This window comes from Arachis ipaensis, chromosome B7, assembly GCF_059453495.1.
Source record: "Arachis ipaensis isolate K30076 ecotype BB chromosome B7, ASM5945349v1, whole genome shotgun sequence".
NCBI lineage: Eukaryota > Viridiplantae > Streptophyta > Magnoliopsida > Fabales > Fabaceae > Arachis > Arachis ipaensis.
This window is the reverse complement of record NC_142442.1, coordinates 10,594,685-10,608,418: the sequence shown is the minus strand read 5'-3', so window position 1 is coordinate 10,608,418 and position 13,734 is coordinate 10,594,685. Positions and strand designations below refer to the sequence as shown.

The window sequence follows — 13,734 nt, the reverse complement described above, 5'->3', positions numbered from 1 at the left end:
GAACTTCCCTGAATATCTCATGGGTATATACATGCTGAAACTGTGCCTCTATTGCTGATTTTGTTGCGCACGGTATCACGGTGTGAAAATCTGCAGCATCGAATTCTCTCTCTGCTTGCTAGGCAATTATCGTATTGCTTCATAAATTATCTCAAGGAGCTATTCCGTGTGATGAACTTGTTGAAAAATGAATGCATGCTCTCGCTCCTTTGTGTGTTTCTCATCCTGGCCTAGAAGTGGTGATCCAAGTAAACTGGAATCTAGATATGCCGATCCTTGTACAGCTCTGCAAAACAAACCGAACCCATAAGGTGTGGTGAACCGAAAACAATGCATGCTTTGAGAAAAAAAAGATTTGTGCATGAAAATAATTCGAATTGAAACCTCAATTACCCGAAAGCCATTTGTTGCCTCCAAGGCCATATTTTGTGAGGAAATCGTTCTAGTTTCTGTCAAATGCATCTTTTGTGTACGAGTTCCAAACAACATGGCTCATCTTTTGTTCAATATCAATGTGTCCCTTGTAGCCGTTTAGTTTGCTTGGGATCTTCTTCATGATGTGCCAGATACACCAGCGATGAATTGTTGTTGGCATGCATAGCTCAATTGCCCTATGAATCGATGCGCATTGATCAGTAAGAATGCCTTTTGGTGCCTTCCCTCCCATGCAATGTAACCAACACTCAAATAGCCATTTGAATGATTGAATGTCCTCATTTTTTATCAGCGCACATCCAAGAAGTGTAGACTGGCCATGGTGATTCACGCCAATAAAAGAACCTAAAACCAAATTGTACCTGCATAAATAAGCACACTTAAACCGTGGTGAACCAAAATATATACATTCACAGAATATGAAAATATATATCACTGAGCGAAATACATGTTTGTATTATAGGTGGTGTCAAATGAAACCACGTCTCCGAAATACTCAAATGCAGCCTTGCTTCTTGCATCAGCCCAGAATGCATGTTTAATGCACTGATCGCCTTTAAGGTTGAGCTCGGAGAAGAAATTTTGGTTCTTCTCTTTCATTCTTACTAGTTACTTCCCAAATTCTTTGGCATCGTCTTCTTTGAAAATATTCCGTACTTCCCTTGTGATGTAATTTCTCACGTCTTTTTCTATAAAACCTAGTTCACGGTGGCTGCCAGCTGCTACCACAAATGATTGGTAAGTTTTGCTCAGTCTGATTTCGGCTTCCTCATGGGTTTCAATGGTGCGGTGCATAAACATGCTAAGCTCTCTGTGTTGTTTGAGCATCTCTGCCCATTCTGAACAGCAAGGACGTGAGTCATTTAGAACAACTTTTAAAATTGTCCAAACACCGACGTCCTTCATTATGTGTACATAAATCCTGGCTGGACAGTTTAACACAGCTGAGGGGTTTGTCTTCAAAGTTGGAGATATCTTGGATTTCCACCTCCCCTCTCTGGTGCATACAATTAGTTGATTCTTAATTTTGTCGCCATCCCGAGTCGTGTTCCTTATTTTGGTAGAAAAACTGGCAAGTTTGGAATAATGTTTATAAAACTTTGCAGCTTCTTCTAGTGTCTCAAAAATCATCTCCACCTTTGGGACAAATCTTTCATCCACAACACAGCTGGTCTGCACGGTAAACCAAAAAAGTCATTAACAGTGAAACAATTCTTTGATACTCACCGAACCGAAAGGTTACTAACAGTAAACGAAAGATAATCCATCATACAAAACCAAATTCGAAACAACTCTGTCTACAATTTACATAGTATCAATTCAATTCAATTCAGATTTAGATCACCTCCGTCTATTCAATTCAATTCAAATAAAACTAGCAATTGCATTCCATTGAATTCGATTCAAAATTCAATAATCCAAACCTCATCAAATTGATGCGTTTCCAAAGAATAATCCAAATCGCACTCATTCAACTGATTTGAAGTTGATTCATTCATTATTTCAATTCAAAATTCCAGATCGAAGAAAAAAACAAAGAAGAAGAAGAAGAACGACGAAGCTAATTACGTCAAAGTCAATCCAGATCCATAACGCAGAGATAGGTTGAAGAAGAAGAAGAAGAAGAAGAAGAAGAAGGAAAACGCGAGAAGAGAACAAGGTTTACGTTGAGAAAGGTTTACGTTCAAAAAAGTTTATTACGAAGGAAAGGTTTATGTTATATACGTTATACGAGGTGCGTGTATAACAAACGACTGTGGGGTAAGGGAACGCGCGAATGAAAGAAGTTACTTGAATAACATTCATGTATTTTTTACATGGATGTAAAGCTTTTCCAATAGTTTTCTAAGTTGGATTATACATTGATATAAATTGTAAGCAATGAAGAATGCGACAAGAGTAAATTTATGTGTTGGCTTTCCCTAATAAGCTAATATCTTTGCCTTTCTTAAAGTTCTTTTAATATTTCTAAAATGAAAGTTAAAAATAAAAATTAAAGATAGAATACCATGATAGAAAAGTTAGATCTGCAAAGTGCAAACCCCAAAACATAGTAAAAGAGAAATCCAAGTAAAAATCAAATCTAAGTTTTAAATGATTAAGTATTCATATTTAATAAAATTACGTTAAATTACAGTCCAAATTAGAAAAAAAGGTTTAAATTTATTTTACTTAACATTTACAATTAATAAATATTAAATAAAGTAAATTTAGACTATTTTAACTGATTTTTATATATTCTAAACATTATTGCTCATTAAAATTAATATTAAATTGCCATAGAGCATAAATGAAAAACAAAGTAAATCTATACTTTGGTTAAAGATTTTCCTCTCGACACTAATAAGTGTTAAAAGATCCAACCCATATTACTAGTCAGTTCTCAACAGATTTCACATTGATCTTATAACAGAAAAGTAAAAATCATCAACTTGAAATTACTAACTGTTCGGTAAGTCGGATACTGGACAGTTCGGAAAGAATCCTCGGGTTGATAGGTGGGGTGCGGCCTGGTTCCGAGTCATAAGGGGTGAAGCTGAAGTAGCCGACGTCCCGAGCTCTTCGTGTGGAGGGGGTGTCACCTGCAAAGACACTCCGACGCTCTAGTCAGTTGAGTGTGCAGGCAAAAAAGGGATAAAGTGATGTGTGTCGTACCTTGGGGGAGGGGTAGGACCCTCCCCATATATACTTTGTCAGAAGTGGGTCCCGCAAGAGCAGACCTACCTTCCTCGAACCTTTCTCATACAGCTGTAGTGGAGAGTTGTCAAGGACACCTGTCCGGGTCGGAGGCTGAGCGTCTCGCACCCGACCATTTGGGTCAGGTGGTCTATGGGTCGGGTCGGTCCACAAGCTGTTCTGGCCAGGCCGTAACAGTACCCCAACGCGCCAGCAATGGCCGTGAGGGTTGTTGCTTGGCGTGTTATGTCATTCTTTGAGCGTTGTTGTTAGGTCGGCCACTCGTGGAGGGGACATGCCTCTTGTGCGCGTGTCTGTTTGTTGCTGGGGATAACCGTTCGTCGCCTTGTTCTTCGCGCTAGGCATTAAATGCTCATAATGGGTTATTTCAATACCCTACGTGCAAAGTCTATTTTGCCCTTCGCCTTTCGCGCCTTTTGAGTCAGTTTCTTAATCCCTAATTAGTTTTCCACTTTGCTTCCATTTCATTCTCTTGTTCTTCCCATCTGTGTCTTCTCCTCTCCAAATTTCCTGCTGTCATTCCTGCGTCCTTGTGCATTTGCCCCTTTTCACTCCTTTTCGAATCATCACCATCAATTCTGGTAAGCATTCATCCCTGCCGTCTGTTTCATGTTCATTTTATCTTCATTATCAATTCTTCTGTATGCATGTTGCTTTTCTGGTTTAATTTGTGTGCTGGATGACCTTAGCGTTAAGTAGGTGCGTTAGGGGGGTTACCATTCCAAGGCATTAGCTTTTTAGGCCTTTACTTGGAATCTGCTTCGGCCATGCTTAATTTTAGTTATTGAATAGGATAAATGTAGTTTCTGAGCCTTTTCCAAACTCCCGACCTCGTAGACTAACCGAGTGGTGCCCCCACTGTAGGTATGCCTCGCATCGTCTCACGAGCTTCCACCTCCAACACGGGTTACGACCCGTACGCTTGGGTGACCTCCGACGTAAAAGACTCCCCGAACCAGATGGGCGAGGAGGAGCTTACCGAGTTCAGCCAAGCCGAGTACTTGTGCGGCGGGTCTGACGAGGAGGCCAACTACGAAGTTTTCGTTCCCGCCCCCAACGAACGGCTATACGAACTCAACTTCAACTCTCCCCGAGTTGCCGATTAGATTTGGTTTTACAAGTCAATGTTCACCCAAGTGGGGGTTCGTATTCCTTTTTCTTCTTTTCAAATGGAGCTCCTTAACCGGATCTCCGTGGCGCCATCGCAGCTGCATCCGAACAGTTGGGCTTCCATCCGCTGTTTCGAGATGGTGTGTGAATACTTAGAGTTGCCGGTGTCTGTCGACGTTTTCCTTTATTTCTTCAACCTCACGAATCCTTCCAAAGAAGGGAAAGCGAGGAAAGGGTTCATGTCCTTCCGATCTGTCCAGGGTCGGAGGATTTTTGGCTTGTTCGAGGACTCTTACCATGGGTATAAAGACAAGTATTTTAAGGTGCGTCCAGTCAAAGGCCACCATCCCTTCTGGCTGTCGTTAGAAGGGGAACGCCTCATCCCGACGTATTGGAGTTTCGGGGCGGGGTCCAACACCTTTATTAAGGTGACTTACAAGGGAATGTCCGCTGTGGACAAAAAGATTGCCGACGTGTTGTTAGCCATTTTTGGGAGAAACCATGTAAATCCCCACCTTCTTATGGATGACCGGGAGGTCGCCAAAAATTATATTTGTGAGTAGCCCTAACTTGTATTTCTTGCGTTACTGTTGCTTTGATTTGTTACGCCGATTTCACGACTAACCTGTTTGCTTATTTTGTTGTAGTGGGAATGTCTGCCGAAGTGACAGGACTTGAGAGTTTGTACAAGACTTTTTTGGAGGAGAGCGATGGAGAAACGGCCGGGAAGTCGGATGCCCCACTTGAGGACAAGAGCAAGGTGGAGTCTCCACCCCATGACGTCGAGATGCCGGACCGCAACGTGGACGAGGCGCATGTCTCTCCTGTTCGCGAGGAGGTGGTCGATACTGGGGGTGCGACCTCCAATCCACAAGCCGAGGAGGATGACATGAAGGTTATTCACAACCCCAAAAGGCTTAAGTCGTCCTCTAGCCCTGAAGGAGCCCTCACCGTGATGGAGAGGAATTTCGATATCGGGAACTTTATAGACTCCCAGTTGCTTCCCGGAACGGAGGAATATTTCCATGGTTCCGACCTTCCTGGTTAGGCGAGGTGGATGTATCGCACTCTTCTTCGAGGCGCCGCCATAGCCCAGATGGCCGAGTTTGAGTTGTCGGGGATGCAGTCTGTGCAGAGGAAACTCGAGGCTTCTGTTCAAGCCAATAACAAATTCAAGGTTGAAGTGGAAACACTTCGGGAGCAGTTGTCCGAAGCAGAGAAAAAACTTAAAGCTGTCGAGAAGAAGGCCAAATCTGCCGAGGAAAAGTTGAAGACCTCTGATGCGACTGTTTCCCGACTAACCGAGCGGGAGATGACCTTGGAGAGTCAGCTCAACGCGGCACAGGGTCGGGTGGCTGCTTTGGAGAAAGAACGCGATGCGGCCGCCTCGTCTTCTAAGACTGCTCAGGCCGAAGTTGAGGAGTTTAAGAAGAAGTACAAAGAGACCGTGAAGCAGGGAAAAAGCACCATAATGATGACTGAAGAGGCTCTTAAAGCCCAGGTGAAGATCGTGGCCCCTGACTTCGACACATCGGCTATTGGGGTCTTTAAAACAATCAAGGATGGCAAGATTGTCGACATGCCCAAGAAATGATCTCTTGTACCTTTATATGGAGTTTGTGATTTTGTTGTAGAACTTGTGGAACTAACTTTTTGATATATTTTAGTAGTCGCTTGGTCGGCTTGTGATTATCATCTTTCTCTGCTTATCTGGTAGAGCATTTTCGTTCTTTTTTATTACCGTTTTATTGGTATTGGCTTGTCGCCCGTATTTGTTTACCGTTGTGTTAGTAATTTGGCGAAGCCAAGTCGTGGCTTTACTATTACTGTAGCTGTTTGTTATGGCATTAACTTAGTTGGCTCCCGGGGTGATCAGTCCCGAGGCACCGTATCGTTGTCCCGTTTAACATGTATTATAAAGAACTTGTTGTCGTGGGAAGCATAAATGGGGAAAAGTAAATGGGAAAGTAATTTTGACAAGTAAACATTAATCGAAAGTTAAACAAGTCTATTGCCATGATAAGTACTTAACAAAAGTAAATCACTGAGCTCATCAGATAGTCTAATCAGCGTGTTTGAGCTAAGAATAAAATCTTCTCAAGTTACCTGCATTCCAAGTTCTCGGCACTTCCTTGCCATCGAGCTTCTCCAATTTGTAGGCGCCCTTGCCAATCACCTCTTTGACCTTGTAGAGCCTTCCCAGTTTGCCGCCAGTTTAGCTTCCCCTTGAGTCGGCAGCCCGATGTCGTTGCGTTGCAGGACGAGGTCATTTTGTTCAAATTCTCTCCTGAGCACTTTGGTGTTGTAGCGTAAGGCCATTCTTTGCTTTAGTGCTACTTCTGACAAATGGGCCATCTCCCTAGCCTCGTCTACTAGGTCCTTTTCTACAGCTTCCTCTACTCCCTTCAGAAGTAATCGTGGGCTCGACTCGCCGATCTCTACGGGTATCATTGCGTCCACCCCGTATGTCAGGCAGAAAGGGGTTTCTCCTGTGACTGCTCGGTTGTTCGGTAAGACTAGAGAACTGAGGTGAGTTCGTCGGCCCATGCACCTTTTTTATTATCCAGCCGCTTCTTGAGGCCCAGCAATACGACCTTGTTTGCGGCCTCAACTTGGCCGTTCGTCTGGGGATGCTCTACGGAGGAGAATTTCTGCTTTATGCCCAGACCGGTGAGGAACTCCACGAACTTCTTATCAGTGAACTGCGTCCCGTTATCAGAGACAACGGCTTCTGGGATGCCGAATCGAGTTATCACCAGCTGATGAACGGATTTTTGATGGTTTAGAATTTCACAAATGAATTCTCGTTGCAAGTATAGTTCCTAAACCAAACAATAATCCTTTCATACAAAAAGATTGTTTGTCACTAGTACAAACCCCTAAAATTTATAAACCGAAGTATTGGACCTCGGGTCGTTCTCCCTAGGAATTACAATAAAGTGTCTTGTTATTGGTTATGAGTTATTTTGGGGTTTTGGATAAGGAGCATGAAAAGTAAATGGCAATGAAAATAAACTAAAAACTATAAAAGGCTCTTGGCAAGATGTGAGAACTAGAAGTCCTATCCTAGTTATCCTTCTCAATTGTGATGAGAATTGTTCATTGCTACCACTTAGTTAACCCTTACTAATTAAAGGAAAGTCAAGTGGATGAATGGACTTGAGCCACAAATCCTAGCCAACTCCCAAGGAAAGACTAGCTTTAGTGCACTCCAAACCAATTAGCAATCTCTCCAATTATCAATCAACAAAGGAATTAGATAACTCAAGTGTCACTAATTACTCTACCTAGGCCAAGAGGAACAAAATCTATACTAAAACTAAAAGAGACATTTCAACAAACACATAAAGTGCAAGAGGAGTAAACATTATTAAATGCAAGAATTAAAGGAATCTACAACTACAAAAACAAGAGATCAACAATAGAAAAGCAAAGAAGAACAATTATTATGAATTACCTCTTATTGAATTGGAAGAAAGTATAAGGAACAATACTAGATCTACAACAAAATATAAGAACAACATAAAGGAAATTACAACAAAGGAATAGAAGGAGAATGAATGTAGCAACAAAGAATTGAGAGGTAGAAGGAGGTGAAAGCATGAATTAAAGTCTAGATCTAAGATTATTAAACTAACCCTAATCCTAATCCTAGAGAGAAGTGAGAGCTTCTCTCTCTAGAAACTAACTCTCAAAACTAAACTAAACTAAAAAAATGATTAGTTGGTTGGGAATGATGATGATCATCCCTTGTGATGTTCTTATACCTTCCCCTTAATCCTTCATCCTTTTATTCCTTTCCCTTAGCAATTTGGCGCCAAAAATGGGTTCAGAAACCCTCTCAAATCGCCAGGCACGTGTTGCATTAATGAGGTCATGTGCCATCATCGGCGCGTGCGCGCATGGTACGCGTGCGCGTCCCTGGTCGATTCTGCAATGTGCGCGTGAGCGCCTTGTGCGCGTGCGCGTGCATGGCTGACTTTGCTTCTTTGACTTTTTATGCTTCTCTCCACTTGTATGCTTCCTTTGATCCATGCCTAGCCTACTTCAATCCTGGAATCACTAGCAAACACCTCAAGGCATCTTATGGAATCAAAGAAGAACTAGAATTCATCAAAATAAGGCTTAGAAAGCATGTTTTTACACTTAAGCACGAATATGGGAGAGATAACAAAATCATGCTAATTCCTGGGCTAAATGTGATAAAAGGTTATCAAAATACTCTGAATTCAATGCAAAACAAACCGTCAAATTGGGGTTTGTCAACCTCCCCACACTTAAGCCTTAGCATGTCCTCATGCTAAAATAAGAAGGAACTAAGGGTTATGACATTTATTGAATGCAACTAAACTATATGAGTCCTATCTAAATGCAACTATCTAAAGCAATTGGAAATGCTTAGTTCAAACAAATCAATTCCGAAGAGAGCCTGTGTAAGCACAAGAGCTAGGTAATAAGGACTAAGTCCAAACCACAATTGTATTGAATTGTCAAAAGAGTTCAAACTTGCAAAATTATGGATAATATGGGTGAGCACATGTGATTGAACTTTTGAACCCTCACCGGATGTGTATCCGCTCTATTCACTCGAGTGTTTAAGGGTCAATTCACTCAATTCCTTTCTAATCATGTTTTCTAAAATTTGATTTTCTTCTAACAATCAACATTCATTCAATGCATGCATACATTCATCATGAGGTCTTTCATTTAGGTTGTAATGGGGTTAGGGTCAAGGTAGGATCATTTATGGTCAAGTGGACTAGGATTTGAATCTTTGATTAGCATAGGCTTTCCCACCTAACCTATTTAATGACCTATACAAATGCAAGCTATTCTAACTACCCATTCTTCACTTTTTCTTACATACTCATGCATTTTCTTTATTTGATTCACAACACCTATGCATTGATTCTTATTGAGCTTCACTTTGGGCATTTTGTCCCCTTTATTGCTTTTCTCTTTTTTTTTTTTCTTTTTTTCTATATACATTTTTTTTCTTTTCTTTTCATCATATTTATTTTTTTTTATATATAATTTTTTTTTCTTTTTTTTATTCTTTCAAACTAAATACAGGAATATCAATGCATAAGGTCTCTACATTTGATCAATACATGAATATGTGCCCAATTCCTAAACATAAAAGTGTATTGCCCCTTTTTATCCCATCTAATGTTCCCAAGCCTCACCAACTTGAATAATACACACTCTCACTAGTCTAGGCTAATCAAAGATCCAAGCAAGGACTTTTCATTGGTTTTCCGCCTTGGGCTTGTAATGAGCTAAAATAAGAATGAGTTGGTTAAGCATAGGCTCAAAATTGGCTAACAATGGAGAGTAAAAGGTTGGCTATTTGGGTAAGTGGCTAATGAAAGAATGGCCTCAATCATATAAATGCACAAACACAAGAGATAAATGGATATATAGAATCAAGCAAATCAAGGATCACAATCATGGAAAGAGAACAATTTCACACAAGAATGGAAAGTAAGTGGTTATAAAATGTAACTACATCGATAGGCTCAAGTCTCACAAGCTTGTGTTCTCAATTCAATACATGCTTCACAAGGTATGAAATTCAAGCAAGTTTCAAAAATTCTTTTTCAATCAATTGGGTTAATGCCCTATATTTAAACTCCTTGAAAAACCTCAATGTTTGACTAAGCATTGTTGTGATTGAAAAGTTCAGAAATTTTCTTAGTTCACCCTTTTCTTTTTCACTTAGAACCAATTTCTTATGCAAAAAGGGTGGCTAAGTTTCACTTAAAACATGATTTCTAATCACAACCACAAACTAAAAACAAGATAAACAAAATGTATAAAGAAGAATCCAACTAAAAAGTATGGAATCTATCGTCCAAAACATCTAAAAATCCAAAAGCATCAAAATATCTAAAATCCCAAAATAAGCAATAAAAGTATCCAAAGCAAACTAGGAATGCATCAAAATATATACAAAGATGTGCAAAATAGGATAACTAGGCTGAAAAGTTCACCGGTTCCCAAATAATGCTACCGGTGCCCTCCCCACACTTAAAACCAAGCATCGTCCTCGATGCTAAACCGGAGGATCAGTGGGAGGTACAACGATAGGCTCTGGCTCTGACTGTGGCTGTGGGACCGGCTGAGTCTCCTGTGTCTGAGGTGGCTCTGTAGTGTCAGGGGCATCCTGCTGAACCGGCGCCTCCGCGTCCTCCTCCTAATGATCCGGCTCATCGGAGGCCGGAGAATCGGGAAGCGGAGGTAGCTCAGCGCCAAGGGAGATAAGTGCCTGGTCCATCCGATCCAAACGGCGTCTGACATGGTGTCGCTCTCGCTCTAAGAACCGGAAGAGACGCTGGACCAAAAGATAGGTAGGCTCAGGTGCTGCTGGAGGGCCTGTAGATGGTGAAGGAGCTGTGGGTGTAGAAGATGATGGGCCAGCTGCAGGGGCTGGTGGTGAAGGTGTCCCGGTGACAGCTCTCGCCCGAGAGCGGCGTCTAGCAGGTGGCTTCTCGTGCACCCAAACACCCCAGGGGATAGTAACCTTCCTGTCATCTGCATCAGCTGGTGGTGGTCGCACATCATCATCTGACCACGGGACATCAGCTAAGGCTGCCATACTCGTGACCAATGTAGGAAATGGAAGTAGGCCACGAATATGCGCCCGCCACATGCACTGTCGGATAAGTCTAGGGAAGGAGACATCCTTCCCCTCCATAACACACCCGATCAGCAGAAGCATCTCCATGGGGACCTCAGAAAAGTGGGTGGTAGGCAGGACGTAGTGGGCGAAGATCATCTGCCAAGTCTTGGCCTCCCTAGTCAAATGAGTGAATAACATCCCCTTTGGCTTGGTGTTGCCCGCATCCATAACCCATGAAGCATCCGGTACCCCAATCACGCGCCGAAGCGCCTCATAATCAAAAGTCATGGTATGGATGGCTATCTCAGCCTGATGATGGGCACACTGGTCATGCGGAATGTGTCAAGATTGGCCTCCGTTGGTTGCCTCAAGAGGAACCTCCATTGCCTCCGGTCAATTTGCGGCATCACAATCGGATTGAGGTGCGTCGGTAAGACTAGGAGGGGTTCCGGATGGTAATTTCTTTCAATAATTCTGGAGTAAACAAGTTCGCAGTAGCGGTTGGGAAACTTGTTTGAATCCTTTGGAGGGTTGTCCTTCTCTAGAACGTCAACGGGGCCCTTGGTCTTCTTCAGGAGGGGCCTGGCCGTTAGTTCTTGGCGTGCTTTATTGGAAGCTGACTTCTTGGGGCCTTTCCCGTTGTCCTTTTTGATGACCATCCTGTGGAAGCAAGAAAGGAAAATATCAAACCCAAAGAAGTGGAGGTACATGAGCTCTATGTAATGAAAGTTATGCCATCAAATATGGGTATCTTTGTTACATGACAGCTGCAACATGTAACTAGGATAATGTGTGAAGAGCAAGGCAAATAATTTTCATGTGGTGCAAGGGTAGTTTAAGCATGCAAGGAAGAAGCATGAGAAGCACACACCCTTGGGGACCATAAATGGGGATGAATGGTTTGTGGAAAGTGGGGATGCACTCAAAAGTGATTGGTTGAGAGGCAAGGTAGTCACAATAAGTCCAAAATTCAAGTGTGCCTTTCATCGAACACTTGGTGTGCATCCCTCAAGTAGTATGTGATTATGTGAAAATGAGAGCAATGTAACTTTCCACAGTCCATTATTAATGATTATAATGCATATTGAGTGCAAGAAAAGTAAGCAACACCATTCATCTACTCATGTAAGTGAGTTTGGGGCCTAGATGCCCATGAAGAATGGGATTGAAAGAGAGGGGAGAGCAAAGACCACAAGAGAGAAGAAGAACCAAAAAGATGGTGCAACTAAATGAATAAGAACCACAAGAGATTATTGGACTAAGAGGGGGCCTAGTATAATACCTTGTGAGATGGAGAAGGATGTGGAAGAAGAAGAGAAGTGGAATGAGAATGAAGGGGTAAGTGTGCCCTTCTTAAAGGTGGCGTCGAGTACCGGCGCGTGCGCGCGCGGTGCGCGCTCGCGCAGGGAGTAAGGTGACTAGGGGCGCGCGCGCGCACATGTCGCGTGCGCGTCCATGCGCTTGGGCTGGGGGCACAGGAGAGGCACAGGGGTGGCATAACTCTCTGGACGAAGTACCAGAGATTGCGTTAGCGTGTGTTGGCGCGCGCGCGCACAGTGCGCGTACGCGTCCACGTGGTTGTGCCCCAGGCATGAAAGGGGCCTGGAGGGGGCTCAACTCTCTGTGAAATGGCCCAGAGAGGAGTGCAGAATGAAAGGGCGCGTGCGCGGCTGTGGCGCGCGCGCGCATTCTGTGCTCGCTTTGTATGGACGCGTGCGCGCCAGGTGCGCGCACGCGGCAAAGGTGCGGGGCTGGTGGCTTAGTGTAGGCTTGAGAATGGCTTAACTCTCTGTAAAATGTACTAGAGGGGGAAACAAGGCAATCGGCGCGGACGCGCACCATGCGCTTGCGCGTCGATTGGCGGATTTCGCTCATGTGCGCGGACGCGCCATGTGCGCGCACGCGCCGAGGGGTGGGTTTTTCTAAATTTGCAAATGGTTACACCATTTTCAACATTTCAAACCCCCCCTCCATACAGCCACTTAAGCACTATAGCAAATGAAGTCAACAATGAAGGGGAGTTATCATTAAAATCTAGCTAACAAACATGAAGTCAAGTGTCTATGTACAAGTCTCAAAGGAAGATCTTACCATGGTGGGGTGTCTCCCACCTAGCACTTTTGTTTAACGTCCTTAAGTTGGACTTTCAGCAGCTTAGAGTGTTTATTCAAGAGTTGCATCCCTCAAGAGGAACACTTCAAATTCCTTGGCGTTCTTTCTTTGCTCACCATGATACAATTTGAGACGGTGCCCGTTTACCTTGAAGATGTCCGGGCTTGATGGGTGGCGCAAGTGGTAGACTCCATAAGGTTCTACTTTCTCCACTTGGTAGGGCCCATCCCACCTTGATCTAAGCTTTCCGGGTAGTAATCTCAACCTTGAATTGTAGAGAAGGACTAGGTCACCGGGTTGGAATTCTCTTCTCCTAATGTTCTTGTCATGGATGGCTTTCAACTTTTCCTTATAGAGTCTAGAGTTGTCGTAAGCTTCCAATCTCAAACATTCTAATTCCGCCAGTTGAAGCTTTCTCTCTACTCCGGCTCCACCCAAGCTCATATTACACTCCTTTACGGGCCAATAAGCTTTGTGTTCAATCTCCACCGGTAAGTGACATGCTTTACCATATACAAGCCGGAAGGGGCTCATGCCAATGGGTGTCTTGTAAGCCGTTCGATAGGCCCAAAGTGCATCGGAGAGTTTAATGCTCCAATCTTTCCTATTCGGCTTCACAATCCTTTCTAACACATGCTTGATTTCCCGATTAGAGACTTCGGCTTGGCCGTTTGTCTGAGGGTGGTAAGCCGTGGCGACTTTGTGGATGATGCCATATTTTCTCATGAGGCCGTCTATTCTTTTGTTGCAAAAATGGG

General features: G+C 43.2%; 1 protein-coding gene and 1 pseudogene across 1 annotated transcript; both read right to left on the bottom strand.

The window, feature by feature from the left end:
* Window positions 1-442: 442 nt before the first annotated feature.
* On the bottom strand, window positions 443-1,035 carry LOC148550328 (protein FAR-RED IMPAIRED RESPONSE 1 pseudogene; annotated as a pseudogene).
* Window positions 1,036-1,044: 9 nt separating this feature from the next.
* On the bottom strand, window positions 1,045-1,703 carry LOC148550327 (uncharacterized). The gene is made up of 2 exons (XM_088494432.1): window positions 1,683-1,703; window positions 1,045-1,608 (listed from the first exon to the last, which is right to left on the bottom strand). The coding sequence occupies exons 1-2, from the start codon at window positions 1,701-1,703 to the stop codon at window positions 1,045-1,047; spliced, it is 585 nt and encodes a 194-aa protein (XP_088350558.1).
* Between the last annotated feature and the right edge of the window lie 12,031 nt (window positions 1,704-13,734).